This window comes from Pongo abelii, chromosome 18 (genome assembly GCF_028885655.2).
Source record: "Pongo abelii isolate AG06213 chromosome 18, NHGRI_mPonAbe1-v2.0_pri, whole genome shotgun sequence".
Classification (NCBI taxonomy): domain Eukaryota; kingdom Metazoa; phylum Chordata; class Mammalia; order Primates; family Hominidae; genus Pongo; species Pongo abelii.
The window spans coordinates 89,334,235-89,359,490 of NC_072003.2; the positions used below are offsets into that span (position 1 = coordinate 89,334,235).

At 55.9% G+C, this 25,256-nt stretch overlaps 1 protein-coding gene across 6 annotated transcripts in view; it reads left to right on the forward strand.

The window, feature by feature from the left end:
• TCF25 (transcription factor 25) overlaps window positions 1-21,996 on the forward strand; it is a 35,576-nt gene extending 13,580 nt beyond the window's left edge. The window contains exons 5-18 of one of the 6 annotated variants that reach the window (XM_024233585.3): window positions 1,070-1,135; window positions 5,516-5,598; window positions 7,008-7,138; window positions 8,379-8,478; window positions 9,313-9,406; window positions 11,714-11,806; window positions 11,924-12,029; window positions 13,448-13,607; window positions 15,503-15,590; window positions 16,327-16,485; window positions 17,587-17,677; window positions 18,636-18,715; window positions 21,188-21,260; window positions 21,694-21,996. In XM_024233585.3, the coding sequence (XP_024089353.3) occupies window positions 1,070-1,135; window positions 5,516-5,598; window positions 7,008-7,138; window positions 8,379-8,478; window positions 9,313-9,406; window positions 11,714-11,806; window positions 11,924-12,029; window positions 13,448-13,607; window positions 15,503-15,590; window positions 16,327-16,485; window positions 17,587-17,677; window positions 18,636-18,715; window positions 21,188-21,260; window positions 21,694-21,852 (1,483 nt within the window). In that variant the 3' untranslated portion in view covers window positions 21,853-21,996. Of the gene's footprint in view, window positions 1-1,069; window positions 1,136-5,515; window positions 5,599-7,007; window positions 7,139-8,378; window positions 8,479-9,312; window positions 9,407-11,713; window positions 11,807-11,923; window positions 12,045-13,447; window positions 13,608-15,502; window positions 15,591-16,326; window positions 16,486-17,586; window positions 17,678-18,529; window positions 18,716-21,187; window positions 21,261-21,693 lie in introns of those variants that run through there. The other 5 variants (XM_024233584.3, XM_063717433.1, XM_054534380.2 and 2 more) reach the window with 5 other exon arrangements.
• The last annotated feature ends 3,260 nt before the right edge of the window (window positions 21,997-25,256 follow it).

The following is a 25,256-nucleotide window of genomic DNA, read 5'->3' on the forward strand; positions in this document are numbered from 1 at the left end:
GAGAAACCCCATCTCTAACAAAAGTACAAAATTAGCCAGGCGTGGTGGCGCATGCCTGTAATCCCAGCTACTCGGGAGGCTGAGGCAGGAAAATTGCTTGAACCTGCGAGGCAGTGGTTACGGTGAGCTGAGATCGTGCCACTGCACTCCAGCCTGGGCAACGAGCAAAACTCCGTCTCAAAAAACAGAAAAAAAAAAAATACAAAAATTAGCTGGATGTGGTGGCGGGTGCCTGTAATCCCAGCCACTTAGGAGGCTGAGGCGGGAGAATCACTTGAACCCGGGAGGCAGAGGTTGCAGTGAGCTGAGATTGAGATCACGCCACTGCACTCCAGCCTGGGTGGTACAGCGATACTCTGTCTCCCAACAAAAGGAAATAGGAACAAGGAGGAAAGGAAGTCATCCACATTTCAGAGGACTTTTAGCTTTACTTCTTATGTATTTTAGAGAGTTCCTTCTTTTTCTTTTTTTTAAGAGACAGGATCTCTCTATCACCCAGGCTGGAGTTCAGTGGTGTGATCATAGCCCACTGCAGCCTCAACCTCCTGGGCTCAGGAGATTCTCTTGCCTCAGCCTCCCAAAATGCTGGAATTACAGGTGTGAACCACCACGTCTGGTCAAAAAAGTTCCTCCTTATCCTGTCATTCTTGGATGATTATTCATCTCTTGGTCTTACAGATGCTTAATGAATCGCTGTCTCTACTTCAGAAATTATTGCCAGCTTAAAAAAAAAAAAAGTGCCGTGGAGCCAGTTAAGACGCAGTAGTGTAGTCCCAGGGTGCGTGCGCTGCCCCGACTCAGCCTCAGAAACAGACGTGTGCCACACCCAGTGCCTCGACACAGCAGCCACCGAGCGCCCTCACGGCACAGTAACGGCGGCTTCCCCGTGGTGCCCGCAGTGGCGAGGCCTCAGCCGTGGATGGGGTGGTGATTTTAGAGAAAGGCCTGGAAGCTGCCTTTCAAGCCAAAAATCCGTGTTCTCTCCTTGACTATTAGGTGGCTTTCTGAAGTTTTGGAATCGTTGTAGAACATAATTTCATGTTTCTTTCTACAATTTTCAATTCCCCAGACACTTGAATCCAGACACAGAACTGAAAAGGTATTTTGGTGCCCGGGCAGTCCTGGGGGAGCAAAGGTAAGGTCCACACTGAACTGCATTCTCACAGCTGCTTCATTCCTTCTTAGACTCTTGGCTGGGGGTGGTGTTCCTGAAGCCAGTTCACCCTTGAGGGAGAGTATTTAAAGCCAGAGTGCACACGTAACCCTTAGAATTGGGATCTGAATGGGAGTCCACAGATTGTCTGTGTATAACCTTGTCTGTGACCGTGGGTTGTGGAGATGCCCAGAGTAGTTGGTCTCCATCCCTCACACTGCCTTGTCCAGCGTAAGGTTTTAAAGCCAGGCCGAGCGCAGTGCTCACGCCTGGAATCCCAACACTTTGGGAGGCTGAGGCGGGCAGATCACCTGAAGTCAGGAGTTCGAGCCCAGCTGGGCAACATAGTGAAACTCCGTCTCTACTAAAAATACAAAAATTAGCTGGGCGTGGTGGCAGGCATCTGTAATCCCAGCTACTCAGGAAGCTGAGGCAGGACATTCACTTGAACCCAGGAGGCAGAGGTTGCAATGAGCTGAGATCACACCACTGCACTCCAGCCTAGGTGATAAAGCGAGACCGTGTCTCAAAAAAAAGTTTTCAAAAGCTGTTAAACTTTAAGATTCTAGTTTTGTTGCGGTGGCTCACGCCTGTAATCCCAGCACTTTGGGAGGCCAAGGCGGGCGGATCACCTGAGGTCAGGAGTTCGAGATCAGCCTGACCAACATGGAGAAACCCCGTCTCTACTAAAAATACAAAAAATTAGCCAGGCGTGGTGGCGCATGCCTGTAATCCTAGCTACTCGGGAGGCTGAGGCAGGAGAATCACTTGAAACCAGGAGGCGGAGGTTGCAGTGAGCTGAGATCATGACATTGCACTCTAGCCTGGGCAACGAGAGCGAAACTCCATCTCAAAAAAAAAAAAAAGATTCTAGTTTTGCTTCTCAGTTACAGCAAAACTAACGTGAAGTTCAGGTTCTGAGATAAGTTGCTTTCTTTCTTTCTTTTTTTTGAGACAGATTCTTGCTCTGTCGCCCAGGCTGGAATGCAGTGGTGTGATCCCGGCTCACTGCAACCTCCGCCTCCTGGGTTCAAGCAATTCTCCTGCCTCAGCCTCCTGAGTAGCTGGGATTGCAGGTGCACGCCACCACGCCCAGCTAATTTTTTTTTTTTTTTTTTTTTTTTAGTAGAGACGGGGTTTCACCATGTTGGCCAGGCTGGTCTCTAACTCCTGACCTCAGGTGATCCACTTGCCTTGTCCTCCCAAAGTGCTGGGATTACAGGCGTGAGCCATGGCGCCCAGCCCAGATAAATTTCATCTGTGTCCATTCAGTAGTTCTTAGCGGTTGGGCAGCCCTAGATGAGGATGGCTGGCTGCAGTGGGGAGCACAGGGTCTTTCAGCTCCTTAGAGGAGGAAGAGCAGGGACGTCTGCTTCTGGGACTTTATGTAGGAGGTATGTTCCGCCTCTGGACTCTCCATTGAAGTGTCCAGAAGGCTTTGTCTTTTTTTTTTTTTTTTTTTTTTTTTTTAAGAGACAGGGTATTGCTGGATTACCCAGTCTGGTTTTGAACTCGTGGCCTCAAGTGATCCTCCCATCTCAGCCTCCCAAATAGCTGGGACTACAGGCACATGCCACCGCTAATTTATTTTATTTTATTTTTTATAGAAACAAGGTCTTACTTTGTTGCCCAGGCTGGTGTCAAACTCCTGGCTTCAAGCGATCCTCCTCCCTCTACCTCCTAAAGTGCTAGGATTACAGGCATGAGCCACCACGCCTAGCCAGACACATCCTGTTTTATTGGACCATGGAGAGTATTGCTGGTCTATAACATGCCCTGGTTTTGCACGTCTGAGTTCTTTTTTTTTTTTGAGACAGAATTTTGCTCTTGTTGCCCAGGCTGGAGTGCAATGGCTCAATCTTGGCTCACCACAACCTCCACCTCCCGGGTTCAAGCGATTCTCCTGCCTCAGCCTCCTGAGTAGCTGGGATTACAGGCATGCGCCACCATGCCCAGCTAATTTTGTATTTTTAGTAAAGATGGGGTTTCTCCATGTTGGTCAGGCTGGTCTTGAACTCTCGAACTCCCGACCTCAGGTGATCCACCCGCCTCAGCCTCCCAGAGTGCTGGGATTACAGGTGTGAGCCACCGTGCCCGGCCTGCATGTCTGAGTTCTAAGCATTGTTTTTTTTTTTTTTTTTTTTTTGAAACGGAGTCTCGCTCTGTCGCCTAGGCTGGAGCTCAGTGGTGCGATCTCAGCTCACTGCAACTTCTGCCTCCTGGGTTCAAACGATTCTCCTGCCTCAGCTTCCCAAGTAGCTGGGATTACAGGCACCTGCCACCATGCTCGGCTAATTTTTGTATTTTCAGTAGAGACGGGGTTTCACCGTGTTGGCCAGGCTGGTCTCGAACCCCTGACCTCAAGTGATCCGCCCGCCTCGGCCTCCCAAAGTGCTGGGATTACAGGCGTGAGCCACCACACCCAGCCTAAGCGTTGTTTCTGCACCATGGTATACCCAGGTCATTTCCTCACCCCAATGGTAGCGTGTGTCCAGATGTTGGCTACAGTCCCCCGTGTCTGCAGGCATTTCTGTGAAACTGCCCAAGAATGAGTATATATGCTGCATGTTGCCAGTGCCTTCAGTAGAGTCACGCAGCTCACACTTAGTGTCTGCCCAGGTCCTTCACCTTCTTACTTGTGGTGGACGGTAGTGGTTTGGAAACCCGCTGTCGTGTGTGGGCAGAAGTGTTGGTGTTTTGATTATGGGTAGATCAAGGATGTTTTCATATGCTGCTGTTCACACTTTCCCTGGATTTCTAACAGGTTTTGCTTTATATTTTACTTTACATTTTTTGGTGTTGATGGGTTTCTTCAGGAATATTAATGAAAAATAGACTTTAAAATGTCACTTTGTCATCTGTATTTCCCTGAGCTGAGGTCTCCACCTCGTCCCACCCTTTGTTTGCATCTGCTTGGTCTGTCTTGGCCGTTTCTTTACATTTTTGCATGGTTTTATTTCTGCAAATTATAATTATTAATAGTAATTAGTATTATAATTATTAATACTGATTACTCACAGTAGTTGACAATAATTGCCTTTATTATTTTTATAGTATTATTAAACTTTTTGTTTATTTATTTCTTTAAAAATTTAAGTCCTACCAAAAGACTTCCATGGAGAAGCCACAGTTCCCTTTTTATTCATTCCTTGTCCTGCTCCTCCAAGACAAAGACCTGGCCTGTTTCCATTTCTTCTCCTGGTGGTTCTCTCAGAAGCTCAGAATAACAGGCACTGCTTTCTCTTGGGTCCCTGACTTCCTACTACGACAACCCGGTCAGCTCATTGCTCCCACACTTCACACTCCTCCCGTTGCTCAGGGCGCCTGCCAGCCTTCAGAGCTCCTCCAGGCTCCTGTCCCCTGCCCCCTCCCGGCATCTGCCCAGGCTGCCTCGTTGGATCTGTTCTGGAGGCTTCCTTACTTGTTTTGTGGGACAGCTCACCGCGGGTCAGGCCGTCCCTGGGATTCTGTACACCTGGACCGGGAGAGTGCTGAAGGGCTGACTCTTCTAGGCCTGGGCGTGTGCTGCAGGCAAGAGAAGCAGGCTGGGGCCACCTTCACATCAGGAGGGCCCACCATCCTGGGGCCAGGGCAGGGATGGCCCCGTGGGAAGGGAGCTGCACCCTGCTCATGGTGACCGTGGGCATGGCTGCTGCTGTCCATGCTGCCGCGGCTGCCACACCCCGCCTCTCCTGCGCCTGTGTGCTCAGGCAGAGTGCCCTGAGCTCTGTTATTTGGAGGTGTCTGCCACAGGGGCCAGGCCCACCCTAAGCGCTGGTCAGGTGGTATCTGAGCTGGGCGGGTGGGGCCGCATGGAAACGGCGTGGAGCTGCTGTTGCCTCAGAGATGGTTGGTTTCTTAAGTTGAGTGATGAGCACGTGGATATTAGCATGTTATTCTCTTTCTTTTCATTTTCTTTTTTTATTTTCTTCTTGAGACAGGGCCTCGCTCTGTCACCCAGGCTGGAGTGCTGAGATCACAGGTGCAGGCCATCACGCCAGGCTAATTTTTAAAATCCTTTGTAGAGATGGGGTTTTGCTGTCTTGCCCAGGCCAGTCTTGAACTCCTGGTTCAAGAAATCCTCCCATCTTGGCCTCTCAAAGTGCTGGGATTACAGGTGTGAGCCCCCGTGCCCGGCCAGAATTGTTTCTTTCTCTCTATGGGGCCCTCCCTGCTGCACCCATCCCGCAGTAGTTGCTGACGCTTATTTGCATCCTGTCCTTAATGCGTCCCCACCCTGCCCCACATGCCTTCTCTGCCCCTCAGTTTTGCTTCCACAGCCCCGGCAGGGATCAGGCAGCCAAGCCTTGGTCCCCACACACCACAGGAAGTAAAGCTGTACCTGTGTCCCCTTCTCTGCAGGCCACGGCAGAGACAACGCGTGTACCCCAAGTGCACATGGCTGACCACCCCTAAAAGCACCTGGCCCCGGTACAGCAAACCAGGTGAGGGTCTGCAGAGGCTGCTGGGGGTGGAGGGTCGGCGGGGGGTGGTCTGTGCACTGGCCTGCGCTGGGCACCAGGGGCGTCAGTGCCTCTTGAGCCGAGACTCTTTGCTCCAGGAGCACCGGTGTGCAGTGTGTGACTGTTTGTTGCCACATCGAGGGCTTGAGTGCTGGAGGCCTGGCCCAGTACCTCGACACGGAGCCTCCCAGGCACAGTCTTTGTGTGACTGTCTTTTAATGCAGGTTCTTCCCACCGTTCTGCCATCGACCTTTCCCTTATGGAAGCAATCGAGTTCATTTTAAACTGCAATATTTTGTATATTATTGCAAACTAATAAGTGCACATGATTTTAAGATAAATTGCAACAGTGAAGACAGGCATGGAGTGTTGGGTGCTTGGTTGTGTGGTGTGGGGAAGTGTCAGGAGACCCTCCACACTGGCCTCCGCTCTGCAGTGGCTGAACTGTGGGGGCCTCAGGGGCCAGGGCAAGGACGGCCTGTGGGAAGGGAACTGTGCGGTGCCCTTGGTGATCGGCATGGCTGCTGCTGTCAGTGCTGCCACGGCTCCCACGCCTGCCTCTCCTGCGCCTGTGTCTGGGGGGGGTGCCAGAGATTGCCTGCGTACATTCTGTAAGGACACATCTAGGAGCGAGGCCTGTGCTGTCAGAAGGTGAACCCCGCTGCTCACGGCCCCGTCCCTTCCTAGCAGGAACCCCTGCTCACTGCAGACAGGGGTTCCATGGCCATGTGTCCCTGCAGGACTCAGGCCTTGGGCAGGGCCATCAAGAAGGTATCACTACAGGGGACCTAGTCCATGGAGGTCCTGGGAGGCTGAGCTTTCCAGATTTATGAGAAGAAACTGGGTCCCATACACCCAGTCAGACAGGAGGAGCAAAGTGAGAGGGTGGCCACATGTTACAAAGCTCTGTGGCTTCAGAGGCCTGGCGCTGTGGCCAGCTGTGCCACCGCACTCCAGCCCCGCCCTTCCACAGCCACCCTGGACATTCACTTCAATCAGACGTGGTCTGGGGATAGTGCTTGGCCTGGTCAGATCTGGTGATCTGTGGACTGTGTGTGTCCTTGTCCCTGACATTCCCTCCAGGCCAGTGGGGCTGGAGCTGTATCCGAGTTCTGGAGGGAAACACATCTTGATAGGAAACTAAAGCAGACGGGATGCCGTCTCCTGGTTTAGACCAGACGGCGGGTGTTTTGGGAAGGTGCCCGGACCTGGTGATAACGCGTGTTTTGGGAAGGTGCCCGGACCTGGTGATACGCGTGAGTACACACTCAGGTCAAGTTTGTCAGTATCGCAGGGGCCTCGTCCAGAACACCACGAAGGTGAGGGCTGTGCTCGGAGCTGCCCACGTCCCTGCTCCCGGCACACCCTCCCTGAGCACTCTCCCCTCCCAGGTCTGTCCATGCGGCTGCTGGAATCAAAAAAAGGCCTCTCCTTCTTTGCGTTTGAGCACAGTGAGGAGTACCAGCAGGCTCAGCACAAGTTCCTGGTGGCCGTGGAGTCTATGGAGCCGAACAACATCGTGGTGCGTGGTCCCTGCAGCCCCTGACAGGAGCAGGGGCCGTGTAGCCACCACTGCCCTGGGCCGCCTGCTTCCCTGGTGGCTGGGGGAGGCATGCTGCCTCCTGCCCTTCCCAACAGGAAGGGTGCCAGTCTCTGCAGGGCGGTCTGGCCCTGTGACCAGAAGGAGATGTATTCAGAGGCTCTAGGAAAAGCGAGCTCCATCCATACTCAGAGGAGAGGCTGGAGCGCTGCTCTCTCAGCCGTTCCTGGGGACCGTTGCAGTAGTGCCGTGTGACGCAGGCCAAGGACTCTGGGGTTTCTCACTGCTGCCCTTGCCTCCTGCGGCTCAGTGCAGCGGAGCAGCTGAGATTCCCTGCCCCCGGACAGCCCCCGCACAGCCCCGGACGGCCCCTGCGCAGCCCCGGACAGCCCCGGACGGCCCCCGCGCAACCCCGGACAGCCCTCGCGCAGCCCCTGCGCAGCCCCCGCACAGCCCCCGCACAGCCCCGGACGGCTCCCGCGCAGCCCCGGACAGCCCCCCTTGCAGCCCCGGACGGCTCCCGCGCAGCCCCGGACAGCCCCCCTTGCAGCCCCGGACAGCCCCCGCGCAGCCCTGGACAGCCCCCCTTGCAGCCCCGGACAGCCCCCGCAGAGCTCACCGTCATCTCCCTGTGGGAAAAGCAGGCTGCTGCTTTCCATTCCTCTTTCTTGGGGCTTAGTGGGGAGTTAGGTGGCCCCTGGCCTGGGCATGTCAGGTTCTGAGTTCTCGCTTTAAGTCATATAGTTGGTTCAGCTTAGCAATAATAACTAGGCTGTTTTGAGTTGGGGGGACGTTGTGAGTGTCGACCCTGGTAATTCCCCCGTTTTTGTTTTTGTTTTTGGAGTCGGAATCTCACTCTCTCGCCTAAGCTAGAGTGCATTGGCGCAGTCTCGGCCCGGGTTCAAGCGATTCTCCTGCCTCAGCCTTGCGAGTAACTGGGATTACAGGCACACGCCACCACACCCGGCTAATTTTTGTGTTTTTATTAGAGACCAGGTTTTGCCACGTTGGCCAGGCTGGTCTTGAACTCCTGATCTCAAGTGATTCTCCTGTCTCAGCCTCCTAAAGTGCTGGGATTACAGGCGTGAGCCACTGCGCCCAGCCTCCCCTGGTTTTAAATGTCTGAAAGAAAGGCATGCCTGGGAGCTGGGGCCTTGCTGAGTGTCTGTCCCCAAGACGGCTGCGTGTGCCTTTCCTCCAGGGCTGTCCTCCCTTCTGGTAGGTTCTGCTCCAGACGAGCCCTTACCACGTTGACTCGCTCCTGCAGCTCAGCGATGCCTGCCGCTTTCAAGAGGATCAGGAGATGGCTCGAGACCTCGTAGGTAAGGCAGAGCCCCCACCCCATTCCCCTCAGCTGTGGGAGCACCTCAAGCCATCAAGACAGATGCGATGGTGCAAGATGACGGGGGTTGCCAGGATATCCATGACAGCTTTATTGAGATACAACCTACATAGCACAAAACTTACCCATTTAAAGTTTTTGTTTGTTGGTGTTTAATATATGCCACAGCCTTCCGAATAGCTGGGACTACAAGCACCCGCCACCACACCTGGCTAATTTTTTGTATTTTTGGTAGAGATGGGGTTTCACCGTGTTGGCCAGGATGGTCTGGATCTCCTGACCTTGTGATCCACCCACCTTGGCCTCCCAAAGTGCTGGGATTACAGGTGTGAGCCACCACGCCTGGCCCTCGGGCTTTTATTTACAATGAAATTTTCAAGGTTCATCCTCATTGTAGCATGGATCAGAACGTTGTTCGTTTTTATGACTTAAACGAACCACATTTTGTGTATCCATCATTAGTTGACGGCCGTGTGGGCTGCTGTAAATAATAGTGCTGACGTGAGCATGCACACACAGTCTTAGGTGGACACGTCTGTGCTGCACACATGGACGCCTGGTTCTGTCAGGACGTGGCAGCAGTTGTGCCTCGTGGTGTTGAAAGTGTTACCATGTCAAGCTTACAAGTTCTGTGGTTGAAATAAATGCAGTGTGGCATCCAGGGTGCCCAGGGTCATGTCTGCCCTCTCAGTGTCCAGGACTCTAGTTTCGTGACCTTCCATCCAGACCTTTCCTTGTTGTCCATTATCAGAGGAGGGGCTGTGGTTGCTGTGCGTGGCCATGACACCCTCCCCTGGCGTCCCTGTGCCCGCAGAGAGAGCACTGTACAGCATGGAATGTGCGTTCCACCCCCTGTTCAGTCTCACCAGCGGGGCCTGCCGGCTGGATTACCGCAGACCCGAGAACAGGTGAGTGCAGCCACCCTGGAGGTGACGTAGCTCCCCCTCCCTTCTCCTGCGAGTGAGGCTGGGGGAGGTACAGCGGGCACCTCACGGCTGCCCTCTAGGGTGGACCAGGGCCCCCAGGTCCAGAGTGACCCACCTGCCTCTCTCTGGGCTCAAGGATAGAGGGATTGGATTGTCTCAGCCCAGGTTTACATTTGTCTGTGGACATGCCTGATGCTACTCTGGAGGTCAGAGTGGGAGGTCTGCTGAGTCCAGGAGTTCAAGTCCAGCCTGGGCACCATAGTGAGACCCCATCTCTTAAAAAAATAAACAAAAATAAAAATAAATGTTTGTGTTAGAAGTGAGCCTGGCTGGGCACAGTGGTTCACACCTGTAATCCCAGCACTTTGGGAGGCCGAGGTGGGAAGATTGCTTGAGCCCAGGTGTCAAGACCAGTCTGAACACCGTGGCAAGATGCAGTCTCAAAACAACATTTTTTTTTTTTTTTTTTTTTGAGATGGAGTCTCGTTCTGTTGCCCCGGCTGGAGTGCAGTGGCGTGATCTCGGCTCACTGCAAGCTCCGCCTCCCGGGTTCAAGCAATTCTCCTGCCTCAGCCTCCCGAGTAGCTGGGACTAGAGGCACGTGCCACCACGCCCGGCTAATTTTTTGTATTTTTTAGTAGAGACGGGGTTTCACTGTGTTAGCCAGGATGGTCTAGATCTCCTGACCTTGTGATCCACCCGCCTTGGCCTCCCAAAATGCTGGGATTACAGGCGTGAGCCACCGCGCCCAGCCACTACAGAACATTTTAAAAACTAGCTAGGCCTGGTGGCACGTGCCTGTGGTCCCAGCTACTTGGAAGGTTCAGGCGAGGGTATCACTCAAGCGAGCCCAAGGAGGTCGAGGCTGCAGTGAGCCAAGGTGGTGCCAGTGCACTGCAGCCTGGGCAACAGAGTGAGACCTTGTCTCTCAAAAAAAAAAAAAAAAAGTGAGCCTGACAAACCAGATCTCTACAGTGGGCTCTGCAATTGCATTTCCTTCCATGTCTGGCTGAGAAAACCCATCCCTGGCAAGTTGAGAAGCTTTGGAAGGCTTTGCAGGTTTGACCTTAAATCCGTGAGGAGCTCAGAGTCAGCCTGAGCCTCGCTCCCCTGTGCTGAGCAGCCGCATGTGCAGGACTCTTGTCTTTCAGATACTTATGCCCCTAAAGCCATCCCTCTGGCATCAGGCCTCGCTGGTCAGACCTGGACTGACTTCCGCCAGGCCTTCCCACAGCCTGTCCTGTGGGCCCTTTGTGGAGCAGACCAGCTTCTGTCCGCTGTCCTGCCTCTCCTGTGTGCAGCGCCCTGTTTCTGGCCGCCCTGGGTTGTCTGCAGTGTGGGATCCGCTCCTACCCTCTCGGGCCTCCTGGCAAGCCAAGGTCCGCTGACCCGTTCTGCACGAGTTGTCTGCACTGTGTGCTGGGTCTGAATTTCCTCCACTGGTTTTCTTTATGTTAGGTTTGTCTCTTCCAATGAAATCCTTAGTTCTTTGAAGTAGATTATAAAATATTAATATTTCCAGACACGAAAGAGACAGTGGGCTCTTGATGGAAGTTGCAGCCCACCAGCATCCGAAAGGCACAGAACTCCACGTATCCAGCCTGAGTGCTGTTAGCCACTATAGAGATTGAAGGGTAAATTAAGATCATAATTGTAACAAGAGATTTTAACTCTCTTCCTGTAAATGATAAATAATAAACAAAAAAACAAGATAAAGATTTCAGCGGGGCATGGTGGCTCACGCTTGTAATCCCAGCATTTTGGGAGGCCAAGGCGGGCAGATCACGAGGTCAGGAGATCGAGACCACGGTGAAACCCCGTCTCTACTAAAAATACAAAAGATTAGCCGGGTGTGGTGGCGGGCACCTGTAGTCCCAGCTATTCGGAGAGGCTGAGGCAGGAGAATGGCGTGAACCCTGGAGGCGGAGCTTGCAATGAGCCGAGATCGCGCCACTGCACTCCAGCCTGGGCAACAGAGTGAGACTCCGTCTCAAAAAAAAAAAAAAAAAAAAAAAGATTGCAAAGAAGTTTGATTTTCAGTATGCAAATTCGTGTGTAACTCTGTAAAGGACAAGGAGAGCGTACACCTCCTCTCTAGACGTGGATCTCTGCGTGCCAGGCACGTAGGAAATGCCAGCAGAACCCAGAGAGCAGAATAGGGGTGGAGTGGGTGGTGCTGGCCAGGGCGCTGAGCAGAGGGCGGGGTGGAGCGGGTGCTGGCCGGGGCGCTGAGCAGAGGGCATTCTCCTTTGTGTCACTGTAATTCATGTGGAACTGTTTTGGATCTAGGAGCTTCTACCTGGCCCTCTACAAGCAGATGAGCTTCCTGGAGAAGCGAGGCTGCCCGCGCACGGCGCTGGAGTACTGCAAGCTCATCCTGAGGTGAGTGTCTGCTCAGGGCCAAGCCTGCCCACGCTCCCTGTCCTGGCTGCAGGCCCATTCTCAGCCTGACGATGCCCCTGTTCCCCTTTGCTCTGCTCTCTGTGCTGCCTCCGGAAGTCTCGAGCCGGATGAGGACCCCCTCTGCATGCTGCTGCTCATCGACCACCTGGCCTTGCGGGCCCGGAACTACGAGTACCTGATCCGCCTCTTCCAGGAGTGGGAGGTGGGTGCGAGCCTGGTGAGGCCCCGTAGAGGGACGGACGCCTGCTTCTCCTTCTGTTTTCTTGGTTTGGTATCTGTGTGCTCAGGGGACACTTTGGGGATGAAATGGTAATCGTTCGAGGGCAGAACCACGTCCTCCTGCCTTGTTTGTCTCCCTTGCTGCCTCTATGGAGTGGAATCTGGTTTTCCTAGGGACAGTACAGCAGCCTTATGTCAGAATCCTCATACGTGGGTACACATGCACAAACGTGTGTACACATGCACACGTGTGCCTGCAAGGACCGTGATGCTGGTAATGATGAAAAACCGACAACTCCTGAGCTCCTCATGGGCAGTTCAGGAAGATGCAGCTGGGAGGTAGAAGGAGGGTTGGGTGCGTGGGGCTGACACAGGGACCCCCAGCACATCCGTCCTGTTCCATGGGAAGAGTGTGAGTACAGCAGGAGAGACTTGAGCTCTGTCCCCAGTAACTCTTAACACAGACACGTGTTGGAGTGATAATTTCAGTGTATTGGGTTAGATATAACGTATTAAAGTTAATCTCACCTGTCTTCTCTTTAATGCAGCTCCTAGAAAATTTAAATTGACACCTGGGCTCCCATTATGTTCCTATGGGGTAGCACTTATCTGGAAGGACACGTGGGGCTTTGTAATGCTAACCTCCAGCAGGGCCTGGGGCTGGGGAGAAGGCGGCGACAGCTCTTGACTTTCTCTGTTTCTGTGTTGAATTTTTTTCATAGCACATGTTCATGGATAATGAAAGTGGGTGAATTATTTTGAATTTTTAAGCATTTGGTATAGTTGGCCAGGAAGTCTCACCCCCAGGAATGTGGTTTATAGAAATTCCTGGAGCTCACAAAAATGTAGGCGCGGGGAAACCTCAGGGAGTCCCCCAAAATGGGGCTGCAGGAGAATGTTGATGATGGTGTTTAAGGTCACAAAACTGAGTCTGTGATCCCATTTTGATAGAAAAAAATGCAGTGAGTCATATGTCTACAATATGTGACATAGGCTGAGAAAGGCAAGAGAAACTGCCGCGCGGTGGTAGGCTGCTCTCGGAAACTCGCGTGCTGTAGGCTGCTCTCACCTTTGTAAATTCTCCACATTGAGAGCACCAACTGCTCAGCTTCAGAGAGGAGCCTGTGCGGCAGGTGGGACCCTCACTCCCCATAGCCTCCTCGCTCCCGCTCAGTCTACTCCTCAGGCCCTCCCACCTCCTCTGTCTCTTCTGCATGCGGAAAGCCCTCCAGGTGGATGTTTTAAGTTATCTTTATGCTGAGTTAGGAAGAGGCCATTGCATTGCCTGCAGAATATACCTGCTCGGGGTAGGGCTCACTGGTGATGTCAGAGCGTCTGCAAACTCACATATTTTGTGTTTATGACTGAAGGCTCCACACTCTGTTTCTTTGTCCCTTTTAGGCTCATCGGAACCTGTCCCAGCTCCCGAATTTTGCCTTCTCCGTTCCACTGGCGTATTTCCTGCTGAGCCAGCAGACAGACCTCCCTGAGCATGAGCGGAGCTCAGCCAGGGAGAAGGCCTCTCTCCTGATACAGCAGGCGCTCACCATGTTCCCTGGAGGTGAGTGTCCTGTCAGCTGTGGGGACTGCTCTTCCTGGTGGTGGAGGCCAGGTCCCCGTCCTTCCCCACACCTACAGAAACATGCATTCTCTGGTAGGGCCTGCAAACCTGCCCTACCAAACCTGAAAGATGGTCGGCTCATTTCGGAACCTGCTGCGTGCCATGCCAGGCACGAGGAGGTGGCAGGCATCCCGACCCCCATGGGGCCTGTGTTCTAGAGTGCAGAGACAGAACTGGCTGGGAGGTGCGGGGCGTTGGATTGTACCAGTGCCGGGAAGGAGAGCAAAGCAGGGGAAGGTCTCGGCAGTGCTGAGGTGTGGCCGGAGAGGGTCGTGCTCTGCACCATGCTGGGATGCAGAACAGAGGCCTGTGCCGCCCAGACAGACTCAGCCTGCACAGCCCTGAGCCCTGACTGCATCTGGGTAGCTTCGATCCACGCACATGTGGCGGGCACAGTGAGGCTGCCACCTGGTCAGACCTCGGGGCTGACCCTGCCTGACAGCATGTGTGAAATCCCTCTTTAAGACGGGTCTCCTCTGAGGGGCTGTGAGGGGTTAGGGTTATTTGCATGCAGCTAGTACACACACACTACGTGACCACTCATCTCCTATTAGGACATCCTGGAAGCAGCATCCCTTCCTCGCTTCTGTGGGTTTCTAGGGCTCTGTCTGGGCCCGGAGGAGGCCCACGGCGTGGGGTTGGGCAGCTTCTAGCACAGGCAGAAATGTGCCCCCCAGAGGGGCCTGGCCAGGCCTCAGTCTGCTCGCTGACCCCAAAAGCTTCATCTCCTGTGTCTAAGAAGCACCTTTGTCCTCCTCTGGGGCCGCATGCAGCTAGCCATATGCTCCACCAGTGCAGCCGTGTCTGGGAACGGGGCTGGGAGGCCCTGTCCTTTGTGGCGGAGCTGTGCTGCTGTCTCACACGCTGCAGCATCAGCACCTCCCTCGAAGGCGGGCGGGCTGCCAAGAAGCTGCTGCCACTTAACCCAGAGCACTGGAGATCACTGCAGGCATGGGGGTGGAACAGGCTCTGCCCTTGGGGCCCATTCCCCGACATGGTGGCCTCTGACCTCAGCCTGCAGTGCTGGCTCTTCCATTGGGCACAGGTGGCCTCTGCTCCCACCAGCCTGCCATGGGGTCCAGTCTTTGTGATTAAAACATCCAACCGGCTGGGCACGGTGGCTCACGTCTGTAATCCCAGCACTTTGGGAGGCCGAGGCAGGAGGATCGCTTGAGCACAGGAGTTCGAGACCAGCCTGGTCAACACGGTGAAACCCTTTCTCTACCAAAAACATAAAAATTAGCCGGGTGTGTTGGTGGGCGCCTGTAATCCCAGCACTTTGGGAGGCTGAGGCAAGTGGATCACCTGAGGTCAAGAGTTCAAGACCAGCCTGACCAACATGGTGAAACCCTGTCTCTACTAAAAATACAAAAATTAGCCAGGGCGGGGTGTTGTGTGCCTGTAATCCCAGCTACTTGGGAGGCTGAGACAGGAGAATCGCTTGAGCCTTGGAGGTGGAGGTTGCAGTGAGCCAAGATTGCGCCAGTGCACTCCAGTCTGAGCGACAGAGTGAGACGCTGTCTCAAAAAAAACAAAAAAAACCCAACCCCATGTGTGTGGAGGGTGGTGGGTGAGTCTTCCCTTGGATGCAGATGGGGGCCCTGGGAGCCTTCTTGGGGCTGGTGTGAAGGAGACCCCCAGCCTCAGACCCTGGGCACGCCAGCAGCAGCAACTCAGAATGCCACCCAGAAGCAAGCCGCTGGCCCTGCAGACTCTCCACCTTAGAACAGCTGTGTCTGTGACAAGGACCTCGCTGTGTCCCTTACCGCCTCGGGAGCTGGGAGTGGCTGGGGTGTGTGCTGAGGTCCCCCACAGAGCCTCTGCTTCCCCTGCAGTCCTCCTGCCCCTGCTCGAGTCCTGCAGTGTGCGGCCCGACGCCACCGTTTCCAGTCACCGCTTCTTTGGACCCAACGCTGAAATAAGGTAAAGAGTGGCTGGTGGTGCCCATCTGTGGGTGCCTGTGGGTTCGGAGCCTGGGAGCCATTTTCACTCATCCTGAGAGGCCCTGAAGGACCTGCTCCCGGCAGCAGGAGGGGCTGTGGTGGCGGCCTCGGGGACTATCATTTGACATGGGAGGCTCTGGAGCCCCCATCTGTGTGGAAAAGCCCAGGTGGGCAGGTGAGCAGCCTCCAGCTTAAAACCGAGGCTCATATAAAGAGGGTGCCAGGCGCAGCAGCACATGCCTGTAATCTCAGCTTTTTGGGAGGCCGAGGTGGGAGGTTGGCTTGTGCCTGGGAGGTCAAAGCTGCAGTGAGCTGTGTTTGTGCTCCTGCACTCCAGCCTGGGTGACGGTGAGACCCTGTCTCAAAAAAAATAAAGAGGGAGCGAACACAGGAGAAAGTGCACACCATGGGGTCATCCCCTGGCCCTCCAGGGCTCGCCCTGTGTGCACACAGATGGACCTGCCCTGGGTGCATTTTCACGTTTCTGTGATGTCAGTCCTGCTTCCTAAAGAACATAACCTGCCCAACAGGCTCACAGCACATACCTGTGTTCCCCAGCCCCACGCCCTCAGGCCAGCAGCCCAGGGGCCTCCTTTCACTCCAGGCCACAGGGCACTCCCTGGATCCCCCGTCTGCCCGTCCCTGGGGCTCTGCTAGCCTCGAGGCAGGCCCTGGCCTGAAGAGGGGTTCTGCTCACAGCCCTTGCTCTCCCCCAGCCAGCCCCCTGCCCTGAGCCAGCTGGTGAACCTGTACCTCGGGAGGTCACACTTTCTCTGGAAAGAGCCCGCCACCATGAGCTGGCTGGAGGAGAACGTCCACGAGGTTCTGCAGGCAGTGGACGCTGGGGACCCAGCCGTGGAAGCCTGTGAGAACCGGTGAGCTAGGGGTTGACACAAGCCCTGCCACGCCCCCTCCTCAGGGACCCTCATCCCAGACATGGGGGCCTCGCATTCGGGAGGCAAGAAGGGCTGTGAGCAGCTTGGCCTCCGTTGCTGTGGGGCCTGCGTGGAGCCTACAAGACAGCGCACAGCCCCTGGCCTGTCCCAGAGGCTTCCTGGGAGGCAGCTGTGGTCATCAGCACAGGGTCCCGAGCTGCTGTTCCCGGGTGCCTCGGGCTGGAGTGGTGGCTTCTGGTCTTGCGGTGTTTCCACATGAGCTGAAATGATGACGAGTCTCTCACAGCAGCATCTTGGGAGTAAAGAAATCTCCTGGCAGAGATGAGAAAGAGTCTCCTATCCTGCGTGTGAATACTTTGGAGGCTCATGCCCTCATACGCTGCATCCGACAGGCAGCCCCTTGCTGTTCTTGTCTCGTTTGCCTGTGCCCTTGGCCCTGTGCTACTTCTGTGCGTCAGCACTGTGGCTCTGTGCAGCAGTGTGGCCAGGCTCAGTGAGGACTGCGTGGGAGTGGTGTCCATTTGCATCTCCACAGTGAAGTCTGTGTGCCGCGGATGTGAGGTGTGCCCGGGGGCGCCCAAGAGGTGTTGGTGCCCCCAGCCGCTGGCAGTCATGGGCCCGTCCGCGTGTCTGCTGTCCCCACTGGACTGGACATTTCTCATGGACAGGAGCATTTTGTTCCCTGTGCTGCTCTCCGAGAGCGATTTCCAGCAGGGACCGGTGTCTGTGCCTGCAGCCATAGCAGTGACAGTGGTGACACACCCAGGTGTCCCTTCATGTAGATGAATTCAGTTAATTCCCACAAGAAGCCACTGGCCACGGCTCCCATCGTTCCTGTTCTTTGGATGAAGAGGCTGAGTCACAGGCCATGTGGCTGGGAGTGGTCCCCAGAGGCTCCCCAGCCGCGGGCCAGGGACCAGCCACGCTGCCTCTGCTCGGGAGTAAAGTGTAGTTTTTGGAGCCACCAGAGATGCAGCAAGATACCTCGTGCTGGGTGGGGGTGGGGGCCGCGGTGCCATGGCGGTTACCATTTCATTTGCTGTGCTTTATCTACTATGCCTTGTTTCTCCCCGGCCCTAGGCGGAAGGTACTCTACCAGCGTGCACCCAGGAATATCCACCGCCATGTGATCCTCTCTGAGATCAAGGAAGCCGTTGCTGCCCTGCCCCCGGTAAGGGAGAAAGGCTGAAATGGGAGCTCTGTGTAAGCCGGTCACATGCACGTCCCTTCTGCTCCGGGCGGTCCACATGCAGGAGTGTGTGGTGCAGGCTCCCTCACCAGCCCAGCCCTGCCACGGCAGCAGCAGGGGCTAGTGCAGAGGGCTCCTCCTTTCCTGGCATCCAGGGTCCGGATGCTTGTTGTTTTGAGAGAGAAATCCTTTGGGGCTCAGAGCACAAGCTGAGTATTCACTGTGGTGAGCTGCTCCATCTGTGGTCTTGTGAGCGCGTGGTGCAGCTGCTAGGGGATTCTCTGTAGTCGTGGGGTGTAGTCCTGCTCTGACGCCTCCGGTGCTGGAGGTGCTGTTTTTGTCTCAAAACCTAAGGATTTTATACTGTTGTTAAGAGATAACATAGAACGAGTGAGAAAACCAGCAAGTCAGAGGGTTGCAGGACCATGGACCGTCCGCTGGGGACAGCTTAGTGCCTTCTGGTTTAACTTCAGCTGCTCTGCGGGCCCTTATGACCGGCACGGCTGGCTTTGTCTGGGGCTGTGAGCTTCTGACTCTCCTCAGTAGAGCGGCAGCACGTGGCACTGTGCAACCCGAGGGCAGCTTGGGGTCCCTGTAGCCTGCATTCGCTGAAGTGGGAGCTTCTGACACGTGGTGAAGATGTTGGCAGGCGTGAGCGGCACGTGACCCCCTTCCTTCCCCACCACACACTCTGGTGTGCAGGGCAGACGCCGCGCAGGTTCACCTCGACTCCCGTGAGTGTCCTGGTGGCAGAAGGACCATCCCACCCGCACCCAAAGCTCGTTGGTACAAAAAGCACAGCTGTTTCTGTCAGACTCTGTGGCTATCTCTCAGCAGATGCATCCAGTCCACGCTGGAGTCGACTGAAGGACTCTGCTGGGAGAGGCAGAGGCCCCCTGGCAGCATCCGTAGCATCTTCGTTTTATGTCCCTTTCTGAAGGACGTGACCACGCAGTCTGTGATGGGGTTTGACCCTCTGCCTCCTTCGGACACAATCTACTCCTACGTCAGGCCAGAGAGGTACCTCCCTCCTTCCAGTTCCCACCTCCCAGCTCCCACCTCCCTCCTCCCTCCTCCCAGCTCCCACCTCCCAGTTCCCACCTCCCAACTCCAACCTCCCTCCTCCCTCCTCCCAGCTCCCAGTTCCCACCTCCCAGTTCCCACCTCCCAACTCCAACCTCCCACCTCCCTCCTCCCAGCTCCCAGCTCCCACCTCCCAGTTCCCACCTCCCAACTCCAACCTCCCTCCTCCCAGCTCCCTCCTTCCAGTTCCCACCTCCCAGCTCCCAGTTCCCACCTCCCAGCTCCCAGTTCCCACCTCCTAGCTCCCATCTCCCACCTCCGAGCTCCCGCCTCCCACCTCCCAGCTCCCGCCTCCCTCCTCCCAGTTCCCAGCTCCCACCTCCCACCTCCCACCTTCCAGCTCCCGCCTCCCACCTCCCATCTGCTGCCTCCCTCCTCCCATCTCCCACCTCCCACCTCCCAGCTCCCGCCTCCTTCCTCTCAGTTCCCACCTCCCAGCTCCCACCTCCCTCATCCTAGTTGCCACCTCCCAGCTCCCAGCTCCTAGCTCCCTCCTCCCACCTCCCACCTCCCACCTCCCACCTCCCTCCTCTCACCTCCCACCTGCCACCTCCCGCCTCCCTCCTCCCAGCTCCCACCTTCCAGCCCCTGCCTCCCTCCTCCCAGTTCCCACCTCCCAGCTCCCACCTCCCAGCTCGCAGCTCCCAGCTCTCTCCTGCAGCTCTGAGGTCAGGGCTTTGGGGCTCACAGGGACTGGCTGCCTCCTTCAGACCCAGATGCTGAGAGATGGGGTGCAGGGTTAAGTGGGTCTTTCCCCTCACAGGAAGGGGAGAGGAGGAGAGGAACAGTGTTATTTGGGGGTCACAGCTCTGTGTTTGCAGGCCACGTTCTTTCCCATCTCCATCGAATGTACGAGCGCTTGTGTGTCAGCCTCTGTGGCAGGTGCGAGTGACACAGTGGAAGCAGGTGTGCAGTGAAGTGGGGAAAACACATTAATTTTAGAATCTAGAAATAAATATAAAATCAAAACTGCACCAACCTGGCCAACATGGCGAAACCCTGTCTCAACTAAAAATACAAAATTTAGCCGTCTGGGCGTGGTGACTCATGCCTGTAATTCCAGCAGTTTGAGAGGCCAAGGTGGGCAAATCACAAGGTCAAGAGATCGAGACCAGCCTGGCCAACGTGCTGAAAACCCGTCTCTACTAAAATACAAAAAAATTAGCCGGGCGTGGTGGTGCACACCTGTAGTCCCAGCTACTTGGGAGGCTGAGGCAGGAAAATTGTTTGAACCCGGGAGGCAGAGGTTGCAGTGAGTGGAGATCACGCCACTGCACTCCAGCCTGGCGACAGAGCAAGACTCCATCTCAAAAAAAAAAAAAATTAGCTGGGCCTCAGGAGGCTGAGGCAGGAGAATCACTTGAACCCGGAAGGAGGAGGTTGCAGTGAGCCGAGATCGCGACACTGCACTACAGCCTGGGTGACACAGTAACTCCATCTCAAAAAAAAAAAAAAAAAACTCCAAAACTCCAGTAAGGTGTTTGGAGGAAGGAGGGGTGGGTGTGCTGAGATGCAGAGGAAGGATGGTGGCTGTGCTGGGATGGAGAGGATGAATGTGCCCTCACCAGGCTCAGGGGAGAGAGGGTCCTCGTGTTCCACAGCAGTCACGATGTGCCAAGGCCCTGTGCCAGGAGCAGAGCACACGGCACGTTGAGAGAACAAAAGCCCCATGGCCAGGCCGGGAGAGCAGGGCTGTGGGGCAAGAGGGCCGACTGCCAGGCTGCCGGTGTGTCTGGCTTTCAGAATCCGGGTCATTGAAAGGCTTTTTACCTTTCCTTCTGGGCTCGAAATTACTTGCCTTACCCAGGCCCCGTCACCCACACAGTGGTCATCGTGATTATTCCTGCCGGTAGGGTGTCGTCGCATTGAGGAATCGCAGTTCTTTGCTGCCTCCCTCCCTGTGGACCCCAGGCTTTCGCCCTCACTAGAGCTCCTTAGGCCTGGGCCACTCAGCGTCCTGTAGAGTCCGGCTGCAGTAGCCCTTTGCACCGTGAGGGTCTCTGCTTAACACAGGCCCTGGAAGCTTCTGCCTTTGCATAAGAAGTGTGTGCTCTCAAATCGTCGGTGCTGAAGGAGACATTGAAACTGCAGCTTTTCTGAAAAGCAAGGCACCTGTGCAGTGGCCGAGGATGGCTGTGGGAGCCTCGCTCCGGACCCCATGCCTGCCTCAGCCGAGTTGGTCTCCCTCATCCTGTTCCCGCTGTTCACACCCCCACGCTAAGCTGATGAGGAAGCCTCACGGCCCACCCAGGGAATCCAGGGCCTGTGCTCAGCTGCTGCTGCTCTGCCCCCTGGCGGCCCCTCCGTGTCCCTGCAAGGGAGGCAGCTGGCAGGCAGCCCCGTGAGCTGGGTTGGGTCCCACAAGTCCCAGTTCAGTGTCATTTCTGACTTTTCTTGACTTTCTTTCAGGCTAAGTCCCATCAGCCATGGAAACACAATTGCGCTCTTCTTCCGGTCACTGTTGCCAAACTATACCATGGAGGTAGGTTGAGCTCGTCCCAGCCCCTGCCTCCCCAGTGGGTGTGGGCATGTCCGTTGCATATCCATTCCAGTGCGAATGCCTGGAGCCCTCCTTGAACCAGGACTGTGCCAGCTGGCACAGGGAGCAGGGAAGGACCAAGGCTGCGTTGTGCCAGCGGGGTGCCCATTCTGCCGGGGAAATTGGGGCCTGCCCGGATGGTAGCGGATGCAGGGCCGTGAGTCAGCCCGGCTTGATCCCACTCTCTGTGCCTGGCTTGGTCTAGACACGACATTTGGTTTTGAGAGCTTTCTCTCCTCATAGGGACCTGGGGAGGGTTCAGGGCCCGGTGCTGGGGCCAGGGCCACCTCAGGCTCCACAATGCCTTCCTGCTTAGGCCCTGGGCCCCCAGTCCCAGCACAGACAGCCCCTGCTCAGACATGTCCCCTTGCTGCAGGGGGAGAGGCCCGAGGAAGGAGTGGCTGGGGGTCTGAACCGCAACCAGGGCCTGAACAGGCTGATGCTGGCTGTGCGCGACATGATGGCCAACTTCCACCTCAACGACCTGGAGGCGCCGCATGAGGACGACGCTGAGGGGGAGGGGGAGTGGGACTGAGCGTCCGCAGAGGTGACTGAAAAGCCGTACGATGATGTTTCTGATTTCTGTGCTGGTCGAAATCGGCCAGTTCCCTGAAGTAGGGAAGCTGACTGTGTCACTCCCTGGTCCACTGTTTCTCCTATAAACGTAAATGGGTCACGCTCTGCTGTCCGCACGTTCTCCTTTCCCAGGCGCTGAGCGCCGTCCCGTGCCCTTGGATTCGAATCACACTCAGTCCAGTCTCCTCCCAGTGGCCTGTGGGTGAGGTGGGGCCCAGACCACATGCTTCCTGTGCTCCCAGAATCTGGGCGTGGGTAGAGAAGGGGCCCCACGGGGTCTTCAGTGCAGGTCCCTGCTGAATGTCAAGGCCCTGGGTGCACGTCCTCCTTGAACTTGCTGTGGGGTTCGTCGACAGAGCTGCCTGCCTTGTTGGTAGAGGGTCTCAGGGCAGGGCTGGAGCAGAGAGGCCCCTATGTGGCAGCCAGACTTCAGTCTTGTTCCTCCAAGCAAGTGGGGTGGATATGTTGGGGTCCTATGGCTGGATGCCACCATCTGTTGAATCTGACAAAATAATTTTCTTTTTTTTTTTTTTTTTTATTTGAGACAGAGTCTCGCTCTGTCAGCAGGCTGGAGTGCAGTGGTGCAATCTCAGTTCACTGCAACCTCCGCCTCCTGGATTCACGCCATTCTCCTGCCTCAGCCTCCCGAGTAGCTGGGGCTACAGGCACCCGCCACCACGCCCGGCTAGTGTTTGTATTTTTAGTAGAGATGGGGTTTCGCCTTGTTAGCCAGGATGGTCTCAATCTCTTGACCTCATGATCTTCCCGCCTTGGCCTCCCACAGTGCTGGGATTACAGGCGTGAGCCACCGCGCCCGGCCTCCCACAGTGCTGGAGTCACAGCCATGAGCCACCGTGCCTGGCTCGGCCAAAATAATTTTATTAGAGAACTTGAGGGCAGTGCCCAGAATTGAAGGCGAAGCCTCAGAAGCATGTTTTGCAGAGAAGTGCCCAGGGAAGCTCTGAGGGCCCATGTAGCAAAGATCGGCACAGTCGGTCTGAGGGTGAATGGGCCACTCGGACCAAGACCCCAGTCTTGGGGGAGGGCTTAGCTGGAGCAGGTCCTGGCACAGTTGACTGATGGCGCACAGAGCTGCAGCTGCAGGAGGGGCGGAGGCTGCAGCCAAACAGCATCAGAAGCCAGCGTGGTTCTGGAAAGATCGAGAACACCAAGGTGTTAGGGCTGCAGCAGGGGTCCTGTCCCCTGGCACCCCTCACCGCCCTAATCTTTTACCCTTAGGAGGCAGCAGACACGAGGGGCTGCCCAAGGCTCTAGGGCGGCCAGTGAGGCAGGAAACACGTTCCAGCCCCAGCTAGGTACTGGTCCGTGGACCCACCTCCCAGAAAGCCCATCACTGTGTAATCGTCTAACCTGGGGCTCGCCAAGGCCTGTGAGTTCATCCTTTTGGCAGTTCCTGGTGTCTCCTTACTCTGCTCAGCATTTCCTGGGCGGGAGCTTAGGGTGCAGGACCCTCCCCAGGATGACGAGGGCCCACTGTCCATGACAAGTCGGCCCGAGGGCTGAGCCACGTGTGCCCATCTCAGACGCGGGCCTGAGGGTGCAGCCCTGGCCCTGTGCTGGCCGTTTCTAGGAGCGGTGCCCTGAGGTCCCAGCTGTGACAGCCCCACGCTCTGCAGGAAGAGATCATGGGGGCGGGGAGTTGGTGCTGCGGCCTCGTTCCTCTCTGCATTGAGTGAACCATGTTTGTGGTCAGCAGGAGCCTGTGGGGAGCACAGGCTGGTCCTCCCGGTGTCCCACCCACCCCTTTTTCCATGGGGGATCTGCACTCAGCTCCAGGGAAGATGGTTGGGATAACCCCAGTCTGCCCTAGGTCCCCACCCTCCACAGCCAGGGTGGTCCATGGTGAGCTTCAGCCATCGAGATGCGGGGGTCTGCTAGAGTCTTCAGGGTCTTTTCTCTGACAATGACAGGCAAGCAAGGAGAGCTGGGTCCCCTGCCTCTTCCATTCCAGATGCCTTGAGTCCACCCAAATGGGGATGTGATGTTTGGAGCTGCAGCAGCTGCCCTACGGTTGGGAGTCAGAGAAGAGCCGGTGTTCCAGGGACAGTGCAGCAGAGGCTGAGCCCAGGCCTGCTGTCCTGAGAGGTGGCTGGATCACTGACGCTTTGGCAGTGGTGCTGGGGTTTGTGTCATGACCTGCAGCTGAGCCTATTTCCAATGACCGTGAGATCTGAAAGACTGCTTTGAAGGTGTAGCCTCTGCCATGATTGTGGGGAATGCTGGATCCTGCTTCCTCCTTTGGCCCTGCTCAGCCCAGCGAGAGGCTGAGGCACACGTGGCTCCCCGGGTGCCCATAGGCAGCGTGGCTCACCAGCTGGGCCCTTTTCCACTGAGCCAGAACCCCCCAGAGTCTTCAATGCAGGCACCACGGTGGGCCCACGAGAAACCCTGCTTGCCACCTCCCACACCCCCACCCCGAAGTTCAAAGGAAATGGCCCCTGAACCAAGGGCTGAGATCGGCCGTGGGACCGGCTGTCCTGGGGAGCTGTACTGGAGCCCACCACGGGGGGACCGTTGGTCCAGCGGTGACCCCCACCTCCATGTCTGTGGCCGCAGCTGGACAGGCCACTCCCTGGGCCACAGAGATGTTTTACCTCGCAGCCCTCGGGCACGCATTGAGCAGACGCGTCTACGCGTGCATATGTGTGTGTGTGCGCGTCTGTGTGCGCGTGTATGTGTGTGGGTGCGCATTTGTATGTGTGCACGTGTGTGGGTGCGCATTTGTATGTGTGTGTGCGCATATGTGTGTGGGTGCACATTTATATATGTGCGTGTGTGTGTGGGGGTAAACATTTACGCGTGTGTGGGTGCACATTTGTATGTGTGCGTGTGTGTGCGCGTGTATGTATGTGTGTACATTTGTGTGTGCGTGTGTGTGGGTGCACATTTGTGTGTGTGTGCCTGTGTGTGCATATGTGGGTGCACATTTGTGTGTGTGCGTCTGTGGGTACACATTTGTATGTGTGCGCGTATGTGTGGGTGCACATTTGTATGTGTGCGTGCCTGTGCGTGTGTGGGTGCACATTTGTATCTGTGTGTGCACGTGTGTGTGTTGCAGGCCCTGGATGCCAGACACTGAATAGACGCAGGAAGGCATCTGTCTTCATTCTCCTCGTGGGTCGCTGGTCCAGAAACGCCTGGGTGGAAAGTGCTTTGCAGGAACGGTGCCTCCGCCTGTGGCGGGGACCCTGGTGAGCGGATGGGCCAGCCCCACGTGTCTTCCGGCCACTCAACACGCAGTGTTTCCAGGGGCACTAAGAGATCAGAATTGAGATATGATTCGCTGTAGGGTTTCATCTGATCACAGATCATCCCGAGGCTAATTTTTCTCCCCCAGGACCC